We start from the raw sequence: 20,782 nt of genomic DNA on the forward strand, positions 1-20,782 counted from the left end.
TAATGTATGCTGAATGCTGAATGCTGAACGGACAAAACAAAGAATTAAAGAAGAGCTCATCCTGCTGCTCAGAACGAGGATGCGAATTAATGCAAGAAAAACCAAAAGCGTCTCGTATGCCAGAAGTTGAGAGCTTCAGTCATCCTGAATGAAGCCGGATGAGAACTTAATCAAAGAGTTGAACTTTTCGTATCCCAAAACGCGATCGTTTCCTTCCACGACGCCCTTGCCTCCAGCAGCGAGAAGCATCTGGTGAGGGACGAGCTTGTACTCGCCATTGCGATCGCGGATCAACTGCGTCTTCTGGGGCTTGACCAAGTTGGCCTTGAAGTTTGTGCCAGGAGTGCGCTTCTTCTTGAGGTTCGAATCCTGATACTCAGGCAAGACAGTTGTTCGATGTTCACGATGCTCGAGGATGTCGACGTCAATAGTATCGAGGGAGACCAAGCGGTATACGTGGACATCATTGTCCTGACCTGGTCGACGGACGCGTCCAATGGCCTGAGCCATCTGTGCCTCGTACTCGTATTGAGTGCGTTTTAGCAAAGGGCTGAAGAAGATGACATGGTTGGCACAAGTCAAATTGGCACCTGCAGCAGTCTCATCGTTCGAGTTCAAAATCAAGACCGTGGGCAACTTTTCGTCCTTCTTTTGATCCTTCTTATGATCCTGCTTGCCCTTCTGGCCCTTTCTAGCCTTGTTGGCGCCATAGATGCCGGTGAAGGCCCCGAAAGGATCGTTCTTGATGCCTGTGGGATCATGATAGCTGATCTTGGCAGCAGCAAGGATCTTGATCATGTCTTCGATCTGATGGGCGAACTGCACAAACAAGATTGCTTGCTGTCCTCGAGTCGCAATATCCTCGAGCAATTTGACGAGTCCATCGGCCTTACTGCCATATTCACTGACAACCGACTGTCCAAGCTTGCTCAGTTCGAGAAGATGATAAGATTTGACATCCTTCTCACATCCGTCGACAGGACAGATGCCGAGCAAATTCTTGCTGGCCTCGATGCAGTCTGAACACAAGGTGTGACCGCAGTTTGCCGAGACCTGAAGGTTACATGACTCGTCAATGGTGTTGCTGCACTCCCAACCATCGCAATCAAGTTGGTGGCGGTTCTCATGCTTCAGAGCATTATTGACGAAACGAAGAGCCCTTGTAGACGAGACATAGGTCTTAGCATGGCTGACAGCCTTGCTGATGTCATCCTTGAGCTTTCCGGTCGTCGTGCCTTGCTCCTTCATAAAAACTTCCATTGCAGTTGGGGGCTGGTCCGGCCTGTCCGTTTCTTCACCAGAGTCCATTTCACCGTCATCACCGACCGTGTCCTCGGTGAGAGCTTCTGCCAGCTTTCTCTTTTTCGACTTAGCTTCAGCTTTCTCAGCAGCTATCACAGCAGGTGATGCTCTAGCCATCTCCTCTATCTCTTCAGCCACAGCTCTGTCGCCAAAAGCGTTGGTGGCCATCACATCGTCGACCCATTTGGAAAACAGCTTCGACTTGCCGGAGTTTTTAATACAGACTTTAATCTTTCCTCGAAGTGACTCTCGGGCTGTGTTGCACTCGTTCTCGCACCGCTTGACGAGAGCTTCAAGTCCTGAGCTGACATTATCCTGCACAGTGCCCGGTGGCAGTTGCTTCAGAGGGTCGTAGATGGCGGCAGTGCACAACAAAGCTTCTTCTGCAGTGGTGACTTTGGGCATGATGCTGAGGTCGGCTGCCTTGTTGCGACCCTTGCGAATTCTCATGTCCTGAGAATTGAACTTCTGTGAGAGATCGGTGTAGATCAGACGGTTGTCAGCGTATAAGGCGATGGGGATGATTTGATCGTCGTATGGATATTGGTCGTGTCTCATCAGATTCTGGCGAACGAACGTGTTAAGGAAATCTTGGGCAAGGTTGTGAATGCTTTCTTGCGTGGTGCGTGAAGGCATCTCTCTGAAGGTTTCGAACTGCTCCACATTTGTCAAATCCTTGCGCAGAGCTGACATATTCACACTCGAGAGGAGTCCAGGAGCACTGGCACCAATCGGCAAGCTAATGCCAAGGAACAGTGCCATTCTTGAGACATCGTAAGTGTCCTTGAGTCGAGGCGTGGCTGAGAGAGCCCAACGCTTGGACGCGTTTAGATTGCAGTACATCATGAGCTCATGCGATTCTGTGTATGAGAACTCATCGACGACTAAGCGGTTGAAATGGAACATCTCCAAAAGCATGTATTTATCTTCAGCCTTGTACTTGCGTTCTTCGTCGATGTTCTCCTTCGCAAGACCTGAGGCCGCAGAGTCGTCTTTCTTACGCTTGGCGTAGGCCTTCCCTTTGAGTCGCTTCGACTCCTTCGCATACTCACGGTAGCTCGGATCATGCAAAGTCTCCTCGTACAACTTCGTGAGATGCTTCTGCAGCTTTCTGGCGCCTTGACTGTCTCCAACTCCAAGAATGCGAAGATGTTCCGGGATTCGGGAAGTAGCCTCACGGAGATAGAGCTGCAAAGCTCGATTGCTCCTGCCGGTGTACTTAGGCATTGCAGTAAACATTGCGAGTTGCTTGAGATAATCCGAACTGAGCTGGAGAACTCTCTTGTCCAGAATGATGATCTTGGCTTTCTCGAAACACTCCCTCTTCTGCTTCAACAACTCGCCGATGGTCTTGATGATGACAACCTCTGACTCATGCTTCATGGGGATGAGTTTCTTGACTTCCATCTCCCATTGATCGACAAGGTTTTGGGGGCAAATAATCAGTGTTGCAGCAATGGGAATAAGCTGTGGCTCAGCCGCTGCTCCATGCACATCCTCCAAGATGCCGTGTCTAGTCTTTTCCTCAAACTCGGATTGGACCAGTGCGAGCGAAGTGATGCTCTTGCCAAATCCAGCGTGATCAGCAAGAACACCGCCCTTGATATGGACTTTGGTAGAAGCACTAGACTCAAGACGCCAACCGAGCTGAGAAAGCAGAGCCTCTTCGATCTCCTTGATTACGAATGATCGGCCATTGCCTCCTTCTTGCTCCTTCATCCAAGTGAGCGACCTCTTCTGAATGTCGTAAAGCTCGATTCCGTTCAAGATCTTCTCGATAGCATTGAATGGCACGTTATCGCTATTGTTGCGGAGCGTAAAAGGCGGGAACTTCGTAGCTGCTTCGTCGACCCAAGCCGTGTCGAGCTTCCAGGACACGGAGCCAACTGATCCAGCCAGCGTCTTGAGCTTGCCAGCAGCTCTGTGACACATTGTGGTGGCGTTTAAGCCAATGTTCAGAACGGCTGAATTGTTTGATATGTCGCACTCAATGATGAAAGGTCGAGGACGAGACTTGATGGCAACCTCGTAGTCCGTAGCGGTCTTTGGGTCTTCGTACGGGTGGAACTCGGTATTGTTCGGCTTTGCAACTACTCGAAATCGGACTTCAGGAATTGCAGGCGCACATGGCTCACAATCAGAGTTTGCACGCAGGCCTTGTGTACCTGAAACTTTCAAACTCTGGCGAAGAGGCTCCAAGGCCCATCCATAAGCGGCAAAAAAGGCTTCATCATCCGGTTCAATACGGTTTTCGCCTTGGTAGCGATGGTGAGGAATCGAGGAGGGCAAGTCAAACTTAAATGAAACCAATGCCTTTGTGACGCCACAATCTGAGTCCAGAGATGAGCGCTGGAGACGAAGTTCTGAGCTCACGTTCATTGCTTCAAGCGAGCAGGAACTCCCGTCGACCCACTGGCCGTTCAGTGTGATTTCAGTGCACGAGAAAGCGTCTGTTTGCATCTCGGGACGCCAAGCTGCATTGATTGTGGCGGCAACCTCTCTGACCTGGTCGTACTGTAGCCTGGAGTGGTCACGAGCGAAGACAAAGCGGTCGTCTTCGGGATTGCCAATACGTGTAGGGTCGAGGAACAAGAACATATCAGGACCTTCAACCGGCTCGGCGCGCTTGTACAGAGACTCACAAGCGGTGCCGCAGTCACGAAGGAGCTTGTAAGTGCCTCTGATACCAGCGGGAAGAACAGAGTTGCTGCTGGACTTGATGTTCAGCTCGGACCAAACGCGTTCGTTTGCATGTCTGGGCAGACCAAGACGGGCAGCCCAAGAGGGTACCTGCTCACCCTGGCCTTTAATGAGCAGTTGGCTGGTTGGACTGCCGGCTCCCTTGCCGGGTGGAGGGTTGGCTTCCTTGAGAAGGCGCCATTTCCACTCGGACCCGAGAAAAGCACCTTGTGTCACCGGAGCTATACCCACAGGCTCTCCGAAGAACTTGCGAATCTCATCTTCACCGCTGAGCTCGTCTCCAGGCTTTGCATACAGCTTCCACTCACATGTCTGCGCACCTAATACAAGTTCGAGGCGGGCGAACAAGGACTCGTAGATGATGATCCAAGAAGATGTTCTTCTGAAGGTCTTGAATGTCAGAGGATGTGTGAGGGCTTCTCTGATTGCTGAGGTGTACCTCTTCTTGTTAGGGTCGTCCTTGGGTCTCTTCTTTGTGCTCTTGGAACGTGGCTCCGGAGCATTTAGAAGTGGAGCAATAAGAGCCATGAGGTTGTCTGTGGAATTGAACTTCAAAATCATCGGAATGCGAGACCTCCACTTCTGAATGAAAGCCTCTGGGCGGCCACGCTCGATTTGACATGGTTCTACATAATCGTGGCTAGGCTTGACGCCACATACAAGACAAGAGCTGTGACCGCATTCCTTGCAGATCTGGATAGGCGCCTCAGATAGACCAATCTGTCCTTCACAGACACACATCGCGGCTGACTTGGAGGCATCAGCCCGAAGTTCGTGTAGATCGATACGTCCTGATGTCGCCTGGGAACTTCGGTCGACCTTCAATTCTTCAAGTGAGGCGATGACACTTTGGAAAGCAGCTTCCTTGGTCTCGATCTGATGACCAGACGTCTGTGGCAGCGTCCTAAAGCCCGCAATGAGAACAGAAGCGATGGCCGATCCAACCACTGTGGTACTCATGGCATTACCCGCCAGATCCTGGATGTTTCTCTCGGTCTCGGTGGTGAAAGAAATCTTGTCCAAAGGCAGACCTTGAAGCATCAAACTCTCGGTGAAGGTCAAGGGACCGCCTCTGTCCGTAATGTAAAAATTGCCGGAAGGAGTCAGGCAGGGGGCGATACCGAAGGGTGCACCATCGGTGAAGCGATCGATGTTTTGGGAGACATCCCAGATGCGAGTCTTGTACTGGGCATCATAACCGGGAAGAGGGTCAGGTGTGATTCCAGTCTTGCGGTCTTCCTTGCCGAGGACCATGTTAGCCTTACGAAGCTGTGACATATCCACGAAGTCCCAGACACGCTCGACTTGTTTGCCGAACCAGAGACGGTTGCAGTTCTCGGGCAGAACAAGTGTGCCACTCTCTTGCCAGTTTGTCACAGGGCGAGAAATACCCAGCACCTTATCTCTGCGATAGTTGATGTGGCGGATCTCGCACTTGGCCCAATCGACCTCCCTGAGCGAAGCGTCAAGCAGAGACTGACGAGCCATTGACTGGCTTGCACGGGTGACCAAAGGATCGTCATTGGGCAAGATGAACGATGAGAAGGGTGAGCTGACTGGCCTTCTGAAGTCCGCCATTCTCTCATAGAAGTTTTCCTTGAAAGCAGCAGGGTCAATGTTGCACGCCTCCAGCTTGTCCTTGTCAATGCAGACCATGTAGCCTCGTTGGCGGGTTTGCGGCAGATAGTAGTTCTTGCTATCAACAAGAACTCCAGCCGAGACATATCGATACTTTTCGTATTCGGCCAGCATGTTGTCCCATGGTGCGCCAAAGACATTCTCCAGAACGAGCATAGTCGGGCGATATTTCTTGGCATATGCAAGAACGGCAGCGAATGTGTCACCAGATTCGCCGCGCTCCTCCAGAGTCTTCTTGTTGTTGTTTAGGTTGGAGAAATCGACGCAAGCGGTACCAGCGATCACCATATCCACATCACCAGGGATTTCGACTTTGGCACCGTATGCGGTAGTGGCTGTGGCCTTTTTACCCTCTTTGCCCTCTTCGGCTCTGGTGATCTCGGTGATGTCCCTGAAGATGATAGGAGGGCGAAAGTTGCGCTCAATGTAGGCCTGCTTGAATGGAACAATCTCCGCACTGAAGACATGTTCGTACTTCAACTCAAGACCACCCTCTCTCTTCTGGATGCAATCTGAAATCATGTCCCAGGCGAGCAAAGGGCTTTCGGTGCCCGAGCACATTGTGGAAACCTTTAGGGGGCGCGGACCGACATGCTTACAAACATCCTCAAGAGTGTACTTGTGGGTAGTCTGCAGCGTCTGAAATCCCTTTCCCACCATGTGGTTAAAGATGGATGTGATGTCCGAAAGAGGAGGCAATGTTCCGTTGACATTCTTCTTCATACCTAAGTTGAGGTTCTTCATGTTGACTTTGGTCTTCTTGGGTCTCGACTTCTTTTGTTGTCCTGAAGAGTCGGCGACTTCCATCGACTCAGTCGACTCGGTGGGCTCAGGAACGGACTCAGGGGTGGACTTTGCAGGTTGGCGAGGACAGCCACTGTTGCCCTTCACTCGCTTGCGCGGCGATCCCTCAATAGAGACGGATGCATCAGAGACAGTTTGGTTTGACGACGAGGGTGGAGCAGACGACATCATGGAAGATGTTGACTGTTCGTCTTCTGACTTGGTGTAAGAATCTTCCTCGGCGGAGGAGCTTCCCTCGGGCTGTTGCTCAAGTTCCTCGTCAGAATCTCCAATGTCTGCGTAAGCAGTGTGATCGGAGTAGTTGGGGCGATTGGTGACACGGGTAGTTCGGCGGGTAGTAAGAGACTGCTCTTCAAGAAGCTCGGAGGACTTGGGTTGAGTTGACGGAGGAGACTTCTTCTTGGGTGGACGAGCGGCATAAGCAACATCAGTGTTCTTCCTCTTGTTCGCCATGATGGGCGAAAGGATGGGACAGTGCGCCTCTGCGGTTGCTGGCAAAGATCGATGCTTGACAAACTGATTCAGGGGTTCTTGATGTTTGCGCGCAGGGACAATGACTGGAAAAAAAGGGTCAACAAAGAGCAGATAGCCTAACGAGACAGCTGAGCTTACTCTCAACGTGCGAGAGGATGCGACGGGGAGTTGTTGTATTGCGCTTTGCTCTCAGTGCCGTGGGCGCTTTTCCAGGGGCTGAATTGTTATGGTGTGTGCTGGTGGTGAAAGCGCTGGCCTCCATGCGCTCCTTCTTCGTGCGACGGTTCTCTCGATCTTCAAGCCAGAAACGAATATCACCTACTCGCTTTCTCACCTCTGCGGAAGGTTTTCCACCCACGAAGATATGCTCATCCATCTCTGAATCAGAGCTTTGTGCTCTTGGTGCATCGTAAGTGTACCTTCTTCGAACCATGATGAACTCATTCACCCCTGAGCAACACCACTCTTACAATTGATAAGTGTGTGGTTGTGGACACACATGTCCATACTTCCAGACTCCAAGCAAAGGAGGAAGACGCGACGACCGAGGGACGCGTCGAAAAAGCCCATATCTTTTCCAAAAAGAGCTGGCGTAGTCGGTCTAGCTAAGCTCCGAGCACCGGTCCGAGGATCAACCGAGGCATCCAGGGTCATCTATTCTACAAGGTTTGTGAAGACAGAAAGCAAGAAAACAATGCTGCTAATGTGTCAGAGACCTCGAAGTCTGCCGGAAGCCTCAATCAAGGGTATGCTGATGCCCTCAGAGGCCAAGTCCATATCAAGTTCGGGGTTAGGATGGCGATATGCTCGTGTGTCGTCCTGGTCAATGAACTGACATCACGAAACCCCAAGACACGAGCATCTTCTGAACGTGCCGGAGGAAAAGTTGAGAGGTACGGAACCGCCGATGAGCAACAAAGCCTCGCAGTGAGGTACCGATGTCCGGTGAAAACCTTTGCAATTTGGGGTCGTTCGTCGATGCTGAGTCAGGCTCTCGTTTTGAACGAGAATTCTGAAGCAGTGTAACCATGAGAGGCAGAGCTCACACTGGACTGTTACTACTGCTGAAACCGAAGACCAAGTCTTGTCATATGCAGCTATAGCTCTGAAGATAGCATGGCCATACCTGGGCACACCACGCTGGCATCAGCCTATAAGTGTCATATGGCGGAGAGGATAGGAAGTGCAAGTTGCGATGAAGGTCGAGGTGAAAGTGATATGGAGAAGAAGCAATGAGATACGATCGAAGCAAAAGAAAGGTAGGCGATGACGATTGGACGAAGTGGCGAGTGAGTAAGAAAGAACACACGCTCCTCAGACATGCAATGAGCGGAACTCGTGTCTCACGGTCATCGCAACGCATAGGCTGCAAGAGGTAAGTGCGATAAAGAGGTAAGAGAGGAAGGAGACAGGAAGAAGAGAAGCAAAGTGAACGCACCTCGACACGTGCGATGGTCAGGACGCACGTGTTCTGGACATCATCCCAAAGGGCAAATGCTAATAGCGAGCAGTAAGTTTACTCAATATAGCACCAGAAACCGTCGACCAACGACAGCAGCGAGCAAAGCGTGTTAGATGTCGAAAAGTGTATTTCAGCTCGTCGTTGGATGAAGCTGTTAGAGAAATCGCTTCGTGTCGTGTGTGTAGCACGACGACTCATCTCTCGGCACGATATGCACTGACCGCCGTGAAAGGCGCAACCACGAACAACGTTCTTGCGAATCGAGAAGAAGGAAGGAGCCTGACTTGCAAAAAGATGAGTTGGATGCCGGCAAAGATAGGCAAGAGGCGTGTGCAACGAAAGCAAAGGTAGGCACAGGAGTTGTTCGTTTTCTTGAACACGCACCTCTGCTTCTGACGACTACTGAATGTGCACGCTCCGCACAAGCGATAGGAGCTACCTTCATGCCTTTAGAGGCAAGTACGAGAGATGTTGGAACTAGGAAGTGGCAACGGGTTGAGGTTGTTGAAGAAGGGTGAGTGACCGAGCACCTTCCTATATCAGCTTATGAACATCGTTGTTGACTTCGCGAAGGCCAGTATGAAATCTGGATCATCAAGTCACAGTGTCCGATGTGCAACGGTGGGCTGCATGTCCGCATCGTAGCACAACATTCGGCGATCATTCAAGGTTCGACACAGCATCTTTTGAAGAGCACAGGCGATTGAGGGTACAAGCTGGGCAACTATGATTATTACTGCATACTGCATCAACTATTCGTTACAGAGTCCAGCTCCTTCTGTCATAAACCGAACTACTGAACCATCTAACAAACGCTAATTTTCGGATCACATTAGACCAACAGGGGCTTAGTAGCGTTGTTGGGAAGCTTGACGCGGAAGAGAGCGAATGGACGTTGTCTCCTATCAGTGCCAGGCCAGACAAGAGGACCAAAGGCAAGCTGGTTGTTGGTGAAGTAAAGGTAACCATCAGTACCAGTGCTCATCTGCAAGAACGCAATTAGCAACTATCGATATCAGGAAACACTGATAGCAACTCACCGTGTCAATCCAGTTGAGACGAGGGTCGCGCACAAACAGCGAATCAGTTCCATTCGCAGGGTTGTAGAAGCTGATAGCATTTTGCTCAGCATTACCGTGGTAGATGTAATTATTAGTATCAGTCTCATAGCCATCCGAGACACCCTTTTGACCACGGCTGACCACTGAAGCCTCAGCAAGAGCTTCCGAGAATGGTCCATGGGCACGCAATCTAGCAGTAGGGATCGAGTACAAGTATCTCTTTCCCACACCACCGAAGAAGAGGTCTTCGCCATCGGCAGAAAGAGCAATACCATCAGCTCCAAAGCCTTGGAAGCCAAGAGGTTGACCAGCGTTGTATGCATAGATAGGTACGCCCCAGACGTAGGCAAGGAACTGTTGGGCAGGTGCTACATATTGAGAGCCCTGCAAGTGACGCCAGGATTCACCGGTACCGAGATCGACGATAACAAGGCCAGTACGACCCTCGATCGAAGAGTCCGTGATGTAGGCGACTCCCTTGCCACTGGCTGTAATGTTTGGACGCAGGTCAAAGCGAACGTCGTTCAAGTAGGAGTCTCCAGGAGCGACATCTGCAGGGAAGATGATGGTCTGGAAGACAGTGTTGTTCGACAGGTTGATGCCAACCAGCTTGGGTCCGCCAACAACGGCATTGACAATGGTACCGTTAGGCTCTTGAACTCTGCCTGTGTCGAGGACCCAGAGACGGTCGAGCGAATCAATCACAACACTTTGAACACCGATGAAGTGGTTTTGGTAGTTTGCTCCGGTAGGAGGGTATGTGGTGTAGTTGATCGCTTTCGAGTTTAGTTAATGTATCACGAATATCATGACTACTCTACTCACCTCCTCCTGGTGGATTGTTCCACTCAGCATTGGGATATGCTGCCTCGGTGGTGTTTGAAGTCAATTCGGCAACGGTGTATTTGCCATTGGTGCCATTGTTGGTGTTGTTCTTGTCCAGGGCACCAGGGTAATTCGAGAACTTGCGTCCAGTCGAGGATACAGCAATACCAGTGGGCCATTCATCATAGTATAAATGAACAACTTCCAAAGGAGGTCCTGCCTTTACAGAATCTTGGATGAGCTCCTGACTCGAGACAAGCAGAGGCAGCAATGAAGCTGCAGCAAAAATTGTCGATAACATTTTGAAAGCTGCTTACTTCCTTGAAAGCAGAGAAACAATTGACCTACCTCGATGATCTGCTAGCTACTTGTATGCGTGCCTGACCTGCCATGACATAAATTCATCTATGAGATCGACCAGAGCACGTCATGAACGTCCTTGGAGGGCTCGGCATCCAGGCACTTCTTTGCGGAACGTGACGCCGCATCGAGAGACGAGGGGATGAGGTTGTATGCAAGAACGGCAGGTAGGAGAAGCGGGGAAAGCACATCATCTTTGCGTCGAGACGTTTGGAGCTTCGGCTGGTGAGAGCCTCAGGCATCACCCTGGCCAGGAATTAATTGTTACAGCAAACAACATAATCAATACCAGACATGACATCTAGTAGGCCTGCCTTGAGCACAATCGCAATAGAGCAGGGCGAGGCTCCGCAAAAACAAATTCACCTTGCAATCTCAACTTCACAAGTAGAATAAAAGTTCGAGGAACGGAATCGAGAAAGTGGTTCATGAAGACATCGAAGTTGGCACGAAGGCTGTTGGTAGCTGGAGGCATGATTTTGTATCTTTTTCTTTTTCGCTCGCCCGCCCGGCTCTTTTTGGCTTTTGCTTCATTCAAGCGCGTGGCGGACAAAGGAGTAAAAGCAACCCTAAGTCGAAATGCGTGACTCGTCCCAGCCCATTCGCTTACTCCGTGTTGACGATGATGATGATATTTCCATTGAAAAGAAGCACCAGCCCAGCAACGTTGCCAGAATACACAAAACGCGCTTAGAAGACGAGAGCGGCACCCTTGGTCTTCTTGTCACCACTGTAAAGAGAGGCAGGTCAGTATTGGACAGAGATGCGAACAAGAGCGGAAGAACATACCCCAGCTCGAAGTGCTTGCAACGCTTGAGCGCAAGCTGTGCCTTGGTCTTGCATGCTGTGCACTCCAGTCTCAGGACAACCTTCTTGGTGGTCTTGGCCTTCTTGTGGAAGACAGGCTTGGTCTGACCACCGTAACCGGACTGCTTACGGTCGTAACGACGCTTACCCTGGGCGAAGAGGGAAGCCTGTAATGTAGATAATGAGTCCCTGTTGACAGTTTGTGTTTGCTCAGGGCACCATCCGTACCTTGCCAGCCTTGTACTGGGTGACCTTGTGCTGGGTGTGCTTCTTGCAGTCCTTGCCCTTGCAGTAGGTGCGGCGAGTCTTGGGAACGTTGACCTGAAGAGCGCGCCTTGATCAGCATTTCTTCAAGGGAGCCTGGTATGTTGTGCGCCGTGTCTATTCTTTGCAGCTATCGTCTTCGCTCGGCCGTGGCTGATCTCGTGTTGTTCGTTTCGTCTGGTCGTTCATTTCGTCCTGCGTGTTTGCGATACGCGGCATTCGAGTGCGTCGTTCAGGAAGGATGTGATAGGCGGAAGATCAGGTCGCTTGTCGACTGTTCAGAGCTCGTGGGCGGCAAAGTGCGTCGTTCGATCGTACAGGTGATAGCATGGAGAGATGTGGCCTCGGTCGAGTCGAAAATAATTCCAATATTGCATCCAAAGACACGGCGCACGAGATAACATGGCTGCTTACCATTTTGACGGTATTGGTGTGAGTCGCTGGGTGGTGGAAGAAGAGTCGTTTTTGCGGGCCAAATCAAGCGTCGTGCCTTGTCGAGCAAAATTTGACAGTGTGTGTCCTACGGGATCAACCGAACGCTGCCAAGACTATCTTATGCAGCTCTTGTGCAATCGGCATGCTATCTACGTACAGAAAATGAATTTGAAGGCGATGATTGATTTTCACATAAAACGTTCTTCTGCTTGTCGCATCATGATTCACTTTCTCTTTGTGTCGCTCATCAAGCTATCTCTGTAAGGTCGTGTATCTGTGAGATGGATGCGTGCGAGGGCGCATCCGACGTTGACTTCAATGCTGATGGGAACGAAGCTTTCTTTAGCACTTGCCATTGTTGGCAACCATGATTATCTAACTCTCAGTTCCAAATCAATAGTAAGGTCTTGACTCCTCCCATTTGCGCTTCTCAATCTCCAGACCACTTCCAGATGTCATGCTATCGTCCAGTCTTCCCGGACTTGTAATCTTTCCCACTGCTGGACTCTGGTGTGCTGAACCTCCTTCGATGCGATATACTGCACCAATCCACTCCCACATCCTGCTAACATCTCCTGTGCGGCCCTCGCGCACCATAGTCCTGACATTGGCATTACCCTCAACGAGTTTCTGCACGGCCGTCCAAATTCTGTTGCGCTCTTGTGCGCGGAACTCGTCACGAAGCACGTCGTCACGAAGGGCGACCATGCTAATCAATGGTTCAGGATAGCCAACGGGATCTTGAGCGTGTAAGCTTGCCTGAGTGGCGAGCTTGTCAAGAGCCACTCCTGCCAAATGTTTGGCCTGGGTTGAAGTAGAACGACGTTTTGAGATGGTACGCTGGCCATATGCAACTGTGATAGCCAAAGCAAGAATACCTACAAGTTCGCGAAGATGCTGTCTAATCGTGAGGCGAACTGATCGTTTGAGGGCGCATCTGAAGCTGACGGCTGCGAGAGATGTGCTGCGGAAGGAGCGGACAGAGGTTTGTCTGTTGTACCGAAGGCGGGTCTGTTAGTGAACTCTTCATGTAAGCCTGATGATGCATAATTGAAACAAACGATCGAATGCAGAAGAGAGACATGACTTACGAATCAACTTTGGTCTTCACCTCATCACGTTTAGGGACATCGTCGATCGCTTGATCAATCAAGTCAAGGATGTCCTTCATGTTCTTGCCCTTGGCGGCGATGGTTGCCTTGAGCTCGGGCTCAGTCAAGTATGGAGTCTTGGTTTCGCCGCACTCATACTTCGCGTTTGCCTCACGCAAAACAGTCTCAACGGCATGGCTCGTCAAGGCCGTGATCTTGCGAAGCTTCTCACTGTCCGGCTCGCAGGTAGGCGGTATGGGAACGAGACCACCAAGCGCGAGAGGGTGTTGGACAGGCACAAACCCATCATCACAGATAATCCGGAGGTTCTCTCGACATTCCGCATGCATTGGACAAGGCTCGCATTCTGGCAACAGGAACGAAGCCCACTCAGGGATATCAGCACCAGCGAACTTTTCTGATGGCTGTCCAATACCACAGAAGCCAACCTTGACCTTCTCCTGTCGCCAAACAGCAGCAACCGCAACAAGTATGGTGAACAAGACGGTCATAAATCCAGCTTTGGCTGCTCCAGATCTCGGTTTTTGCTTGCGAGGGACACGACTGAGCGCAGAACGAGGGTTTTCTTCTTGAGCCTTGATAAGTTCGTTTTGTTCTTCCGGAGTAAAGTCTTCGCCGGCAACCATTTGGTCGTACTCCTCCTCGTACTCTGGTTCAACCTTCACTCGAGCGACGGGCGTTCTCGACACAGCGGTAAGATCCTCTTCCTGGCGATAGAAGCCGTCGGTTCTGCGTCTGGCATCTCTGCTCTTTCTTCTTTCTCTGTCGGCTGAAGGCCCAATCGTTGTTCGTCTTCGGTCTCCGCTCTTGCTACGATGGCGGTATGCAGATGGCGGAGAGCTTCCGCTCTGGAATGGATTGTCCTTTGAAAATGGTGAATCGGCGCCCTGATCACGGTAGATAGGTTGTGGAGGCTCGCTGGGGAAAGAGGTCCTGGCGACACGTCTTGGAGTAGGCTCAGGCTCAACGGTAGCATGCTTGCTGGAAGCACGTCGAGCACTTGTCGAAGCGAAAGACCTCCTGGTTGAACGGGGTGTGGGCGCAACAATGTCTTCTGCAGCTGGTCGCATGACGGTACGCCTAGTAGTCCGCCTTGCTGGAGTCGCAGAGACAGTGATGTTGTCGTCAGCAGTGTCTTCCTCATCATCGTCGTTGGTGCTCGATTGGCTGGAAGGTACGTCGACGATGCCTCTTGCCGAGCGCACAGTACGCGACTGGGCATTCAGTAATTTTCTGGCCTGGGGAGCAACATTCGAGTTGAAGATGGCAATTAGATCGGACTTCTTTGCAGATGAAGGATAGGCGACATTGTGGGCGACCAGGATGGAGCGCAGGCGGGGCACTGTAAGAGAGCTTGGATCAAAGTCCGGCTGCAGGTATGCGTATTCGTCGTCAGCCATGGCTGCGGAGTGGTGAAGGATGATCGGTATGCACCGTCTAGAAAAGGTCAGTCGCTCGTGCACCAACTCGGTTCGTTTGCGCGAAGTTGTGCAAAAGGAAACAAGGAAAGAACGAAGAAGGCCGTGTTTATCAGAGGTCCGAGCTTCCTGTTGCCTGTTCAATGTCGCTCCGATACGTCAGTAGTGCCTGCCCTTTTTTCATCCAAATGTGGGGAAATAACCATGACCTTTGAGATTTCGTCTGAGCTGTCTAGAAACTTTTGAATCATTACAACAACTCACTGTCTTTCAACATGTCGTGTGCGAAGTGTCAGAACCCCCTGGTTCTGGAGGTCGACTACTCGGACGATGAGGATGTGTCCATGGGCGCTGGCTCGTCCAGCGCAGCAGCTCAGAACACTCAGACTGTTCCTGATGATGTAGCTCTTAACTGCGGCTGCCACTTCCACTGGTATGTACAATTTTCTGTATGCAGCTCTATGGTGTATCTGTATCTAATCATGTTTTGCCAATGTACAGGCAATGTTTGATCGACGAATATCAAGTCACCGAATGCCCTTCATGCCACCGAAACCTGCTTACTCCCGGCCCCAACGGAGGTCAACAGCTTCTCTGCACCTTGCACAATGAGGGTGGCGTTCAAGAAAACCTCGACATCCTACCTATCCTGACCGAGGAAGCCTACCTACACGCATACCCCGAAGACAGAATCAGCCGCGCTTTCCTTGAGCTTTGCCGCGAAGGCGACGTATCTGCAGTCGTGGACTTGTTGAAGAGCTGCAATGAACCCGACTCTGAAGATGAAGAGATGGATGATGAGCCTGCCATACCCAAAAAGTCTATGGATGAGATACTGCGTTACCAAGACCCCATTGGCGACATGCAGTCTGGTCTTCACGCAGCAGTTGCTGGAAACAGCCGTGAGGTCGCTTGGTTATTGCTGTTGCTTGCGTCTCAACTACCTGAGATGGAGTTCCCTGCTCTAGTATTCCAACAAGCAGCCTCGTTGGGCATCATGAGAGAGGATCAAACTGGCAAGGTCGACATCAGAAGTCTCAGAGATGGTCAGGGTAGAAGTGCAGAACAATTGGCTGCAGAACTTGGTGGAGTGTGGCATGGCTGGCCTGGCAGTGGTCGTCTGACGGTTTAAGACCTCAACGCTTCATGTTGGGATTGCTGCCTGACTTTCGTACCGTTCTCTGTCTGGACAGAAGCTGCGAAATCATGAAGTGGTTGACATCCTCATCCGCCCAGTAGGAAAGATGCGAAGCCACTGCTGCGATCAGAGAAATGTCGAAGGCACCCCTGAATCTTGGATTAGTCTCTTTTTGGTACTGAGAAATTGCATTCTCACTTACTCTTGGATGCTGTAATCGACTCTTCCGTTCGAATTCAATGCTCGAACCTTGGCTTCCTCCTTCTTCAGCTTGCGACCACGTTCTTCTGCTTCTGCCCTTTCGCTCTCGGCCATGTCATGATCCACATCGATCTGTGCGCTTTTTCGTGTATTTTGGAAGCCAGCATATAGCGTTTCCAATTCAGCGTCGATGAGGGTTGGAGGGCGTTCACCAACTGCGTCAGCTCTTTGTGCATCACCGACCAATTTGTCCGTCGGATCTCCCTCCACTTTGTCGATCTTAGTGTTCGTGGCTGGTGCAACTGGAACTGTGCCTCCAGCTACATTCGTTCCAGCACCAAGAGATAGCGGAGTGCGGGATTGGCTGGTGCCTGCCGGCCCTCCCAGCTTGCCTGCATCCTCAGCTGTAAATCCGAGACTACGGTTGAGTAGACTGCTTGCTATGCCAGAGCTGAAACTCGACCAGAGACCAGAAACGCTCTGGCCTACCCGTGCACCAATACCTGTAAGACCTTGGCCAGTTGCGGTGCTGAAGATACCTCGTTTGGTGTAGGGTAGCGGTTGTGGCTTGAGAGATGACATTGCAGGAGAGATCAGAGGTTCAATACGATAGCTGATGGGATCGGTAGGATGGAAGATGTTAAAGACCTGTCGGCACTTTGGCGAAGAGACAGGCAAGTCAGAATTTTGAGTGCCCATTCCTGTCAGATTGTCAGAGCTGGACGACGTTGAGCCCAGAAAGGCGGCTGTTTTGGAGCTCGTGTGGCCTTGCCCAACATCTCTGGCAGAGATGGTGCGGCCCTTCAACATCTGGAAGAGGCCAATTGGCGATCCAAGAGCGTAAAAGTCTTCGACCTCAAAGTCCAGCTTCATTGGATTTCGCGCAGCTTTACCAGAAAGCTTTTGCTGCGATTCGTGTCTCTCCTGGAGACACAAAATGTCGAACATGATGGCTGATCCTAGCGAATGGCCAACCAAGCTGACTTTTCCTTTGAACGACGGGTTGCGTTCGCAAAACAACTTGTAGATCCGGTTGCACTCCTCAAGCACGATGGACGCAATGGCGTCCTTGTATGCTGGGCTTTGGTAAAGGAGAATGTCCAAAGCTAGATCGGTAATCAGGTTTCTCACGGCTGGTACACCTTCGACGGAAATGTTGTCAAGGTTAGGGTAGTCCTCCTCTTCACCAAAACCACCGAATGCCAGATCGTGTTCCTTTCTGTTGTGTTTGAGAGCGCGATTGGGGAAGTCCAACTTGTGTCTCCAGTTGATAGGTAGTACCTGAATCCGGCAATTCTTGGGTAGCGCATCGACCTCTGAGTTCAGCGCCTGCAAGTCAGCACTCTCGCTGTAAACGGCCTTGAGGGTCTTTCGAAGAGTATTCACGTCTCCCACGAAGTTGACTGATTCCATGCGTAAGCCTAGACGCTGACCTATGCCATGGGTGACCAGCAGAAGATGTTCTATTTCTCGATCCTGTTGCTCTCCCTCTCTGTCACGGTAGTCGTCTTGAATCTCCTTCTCGTCTCGTTTTCGGACCTCTTCCTCCTGCTTCTGAGGATCTTCCTGACCGGCATTGACGAGAGAACTCATCTGCTGCTCCAAAGTCAGACGGTGCTTCTCAGACTCAGGACTTGCCACCTCTGCATGGAGACTGTCCGGTTTGCTTCCTTCCGCAGATACGAGTGCTTTACCCTTTGCATTGCCAGGCTCTTGCGAGGAGACATCTACAGTAGCAGACTTGGGATCTGAGCCTGCCTTTGATTCCTTCTCTTCAGGCTTCTTGGCTTGCAAGACATAGCCACGAGTGACCTTGATACCAGCGTAATGAGCACCTCCAGCAAAACGTCTGTAGACACCACTGCTCATTCTGCTAATGAAATCGTCCGTGAGGATCCACGCAGTTGTTGTATCTTGATACGTCACCACAGAGTTTGAATGCGGTCCGAACAATCGATATGTCTGGACACGATGAGCAGATTCCGCATCTTCAGCATTTCTGATGTTCTGGTCGCGGAGATTAGGAAGCGATCCTTTGGAGTTTAGTGGAGACGAAGTAGCAGAGCGAGACTGTGAGGCCGATCTGGTAGGTGTGGACTCCTGCTTCTTCCATTTCCAAGGGGTAGCCCTAACATATTGTTCCTCTAGCTGAGCAGCCAGATTCTCATCGCAAGGCTTCTGGACAGCGCCCTCTGTCACACATCGTCAGTAATGAGCTCTAGTGGTGTTTCGAAAAGCCTGACCTTGGTAGAACCAAGTTCCGCGGCGAACCTCATACACCGGACCTAGCCAGTATGCAGGAGCCAGCTCTCTGTTCAAGACATCCACATCGAAAAGGTAGTCTTCATTAACAGGAACCTTGGCAGATTTATGGTGAGAGTCAAGCCCCGGGTCTTTTATATCTGAAGTATCATCCAAGTTCTCCAGCTCCCTTCGTTCAGCGGCATCGTCCTCTTTTGATATCCTGTGGAAAGCCCTTTCGATGGCGCGCGAGTCTTTTTGGGAAAAGGGAGCGTACTTCTTGGGAACGACTTTGGGTGCTTCAACACCCTCGGCTTTGCCCAGTGGCTTGTCAGAGTAGACAGGTTTACGTTTGGGTACATCGACAGCAAAGAACCACTGAACACGCAGAGGTGGGCAGTCTCGCGGGTAACGCTTCAGACTAAGGCGATGTCTGTGGCTGACTTTGTGGTCTCCTCCTCGTTGCTGTCTGAGGCCAATATCACCCGAAGACTGGTCGGAAGTGTCTTGTGGCTTTGTGACGGGGCTACGAGGACCCCAGGGCGATAGCCTGTTGATGCCAGCGGCCAGATAGGATTGGTTCTCTGGAGTGGACATGTTGGTGCCCTCGGCCCTGCGGGCTGGAGAGGGATCTTTTGGCCAGACGGGGTTGTGCGACGAGGGGCGGGAGGTGGAAGAAGTAGCGGTGGGAGGATAAGCAAGCTGGGCTCGCACACGGTTGATCAATGAAGCAATACGCGCCAACGTGTCTACAGCTCGAAGCTATCGGGTCTAGTATCGTCTTTACGTCTTGGCGAGGGGCTGCTGCGGTGCAGTGATTTGACTGGAGAAGGAAGAGCAAGAACTGCTGACAGTCTATCTATGAAACTAGGTGGAACAGGTGTTGAATGCGAGCTTGTCTGTACAAAGACGCCCTGCATACATGACGTGCCTGCATGCTGCCCCTCGTCGCCGCGAAGCTCCCTCAGCTAAAGTTTACGCCAGTCAACTCCGACGTGCTTCAGCCCTATCGGCATTTCCTCCTCAATTACCCGTCGTCTCAATTTTGTCCATCTGTTTTTTTCTTCCTTGTCTTCCTGCATCTCCATCTTCACCACCACAATTACTGCTCTTTGCAGCCCTGCATCATGGCGTCAGAAAAGTCGGTCGAGCATGCTCATATTGAGAAGCTCATTGCCAACAACCTCCCTGGCAGCCCCATCTACGCCTTCCTGCTGACTCCTGTGCGTGTCATCTCGGCATCAAAAGGACATGTAGTGTGTCGTCTGCCCCTAACAAAGAGTCACATGAACTCCAAAGGAGGCATTCATGGCTCAGTCTCGGCTACCATTGTAGACTGGATGGGTGGCATGGCCATCGCGTCGTACGACCTGCGCGAGAAGACTGGTGTAAGCGTTGATATTCATGTCACCTATCAGAGCTCTGCAAAGGAAGGTGATGAGATAGAGATCGAGGGTATTGCCGACAAGGTTGGTGGTTCTCTGGCCTTTACCAAGGTCAACATTTTCAAAGTCCAGGACGGTCAGCGTGGCGTCGCTGTCGTGGCTGGCACCCATACCAAGTTCGTCAGAGCTTGATGAATATTGAACACAACACGCTTTCTTCTTTGCGTCTGCCATACATTTGCTCTTTAGTGGCTCGGACTCACTCGGAATGCGAAGATCAACGTCTTTCGTGCTTTAGAAGCCACTGTGATCTTTTCGATCTGACCAGTGCGCAATTTTTTGAAGACTACACTTAGATATCACACCGTACACCTCTTGCATATCAGGCCTGCCAAATCTTCGAATCATGCCACTGCCCATATGTTGTTCTCCTGCAGCCTCGAGTCCTTGCATACTTCGATGCAAGGCCTGGCCAGCCCACATTGCCGCTATTGTTTCATTGACATCTCTCTGGTACTTTAGGCTCTTCGAATGGTAGGGTACGGTACGGCAGAGCCACTCTCAGGGGCTGCAAATAGTCACTTTCTCTAGTCACTACTTAGGACGGTCATTATTATAGCAAAACCCACCAACTATCGAAATTCTCTCCGGTCTTGTCCGTGCAGCGGCTGGACTTCAACTTTCAAGTTCCCACCAGAAAATCAGATCCATCCCTACACGGAAAGCGCAATCTAGTTTCTGCATCGAGTATACACGGGTACCACGCACTTGTTTTTCAAAGGATCGAACATCTCATCTAGTTGTTTTAAACTCATCGTATGCATGTCTGTCATGCTGCGTCTGTGGGGTTAGGCGCAGTAGGTTCCGCTGCTGCATGTCAATCCGGTCGTTCGTGGTTTGTTTCATGGATAGAGAACGCTCACGCATGGAAGAGTCGAAACAATGGTCCGCTAAGATTGCTTACAGATGTCAACTCGAGATAAGATCCACCGTCGCTTGCAAACAACTGAGACACGGCAAGGTGTAAAACTAGGAATTTAGTAGGAAGTAGTGGTGACACCTCAGCGACCCCATCAGAGTGCCTGTTCTCCAAGACCTCCGGTAGCCGAGCACCCTCACCAACAAACTTGCCCTGACACTTTTTGGGTTTGGCGA

The 20,782-nt window shown here is 51.1% G+C and overlaps 6 protein-coding genes across 6 annotated transcripts; 2 read left to right on the forward strand and 4 right to left on the reverse strand.

Moving 5' to 3' along the window:
- Positions 1-135: 135 nt before the first annotated feature.
- Positions 136-6,300, reverse strand: M437DRAFT_36951 (uncharacterized protein; the record flags this gene model as incomplete). The annotated part of the gene is made up of 3 exons (XM_041019539.1): positions 136-1,197; positions 1,327-4,480; positions 4,553-6,300. 3 exons carry the CDS (start codon positions 6,298-6,300, stop codon positions 136-138), a joined length of 5,964 nt encoding a protein of 1,987 aa, XP_040885052.1.
- Positions 6,301-9,227: 2,927 nt separating this feature from the next.
- Positions 9,228-10,507, reverse strand: M437DRAFT_30676 (uncharacterized protein; the record flags this gene model as incomplete). Its single annotated transcript, XM_041019188.1, has 3 exons — positions 9,228-9,365; positions 9,421-10,217; positions 10,267-10,507. Coding segments are annotated over 3 exons (1,176 nt in total), but the record flags the coding sequence as incomplete, so codon positions are not given.
- An 809-nt stretch (positions 10,508-11,316) lies between these two features.
- Positions 11,317-14,644, reverse strand: M437DRAFT_71785 (uncharacterized protein; the record flags this gene model as incomplete). The annotated part of the gene is made up of 5 exons (XM_041025735.1): positions 11,317-11,356; positions 11,416-11,600; positions 11,662-11,754; positions 12,631-13,123; positions 13,224-14,644. 5 exons carry the CDS (start codon positions 14,642-14,644, stop codon positions 11,317-11,319), a joined length of 2,232 nt encoding a protein of 743 aa, XP_040885054.1.
- Positions 14,645-14,937: 293 nt separating this feature from the next.
- Positions 14,938-15,794, forward strand: M437DRAFT_38577 (uncharacterized protein; the record flags this gene model as incomplete). Its single annotated transcript, XM_041019864.1, has 2 exons — positions 14,938-15,095; positions 15,164-15,794. 2 exons carry the CDS (start codon positions 14,938-14,940, stop codon positions 15,792-15,794), a joined length of 789 nt encoding a protein of 262 aa, XP_040885055.1.
- Positions 15,795-15,798: 4 nt separating this feature from the next.
- M437DRAFT_38351 (DDHD-domain-containing protein) lies at positions 15,799-18,839 on the reverse strand (the record flags this gene model as incomplete). The annotated part of the gene is made up of 4 exons (XM_041019819.1): positions 15,799-15,949; positions 16,003-16,216; positions 16,436-18,193; positions 18,245-18,839. The coding sequence occupies 4 exons, from the start codon at positions 18,837-18,839 to the stop codon at positions 15,799-15,801; spliced, it is 2,718 nt and encodes a 905-aa protein (XP_040885056.1).
- A 530-nt stretch (positions 18,840-19,369) lies between these two features.
- M437DRAFT_80658 (Thioesterase/thiol ester dehydrase-isomerase) lies at positions 19,370-19,819 on the forward strand (the record flags this gene model as incomplete). Its single annotated transcript, XM_041027391.1, has 1 exon — positions 19,370-19,819. The coding sequence occupies one exon, from the start codon at positions 19,370-19,372 to the stop codon at positions 19,817-19,819; it is 450 nt and encodes a 149-aa protein (XP_040885057.1).
- Between the last annotated feature and the right edge of the window lie 963 nt (positions 19,820-20,782).

Source organism: Aureobasidium melanogenum (assembly GCF_000721775.1).
Source record: "Aureobasidium melanogenum CBS 110374 unplaced genomic scaffold scaffold_1, whole genome shotgun sequence".
Lineage (NCBI taxonomy): Eukaryota > Fungi > Ascomycota > Dothideomycetes > Dothideales > Saccotheciaceae > Aureobasidium > Aureobasidium melanogenum.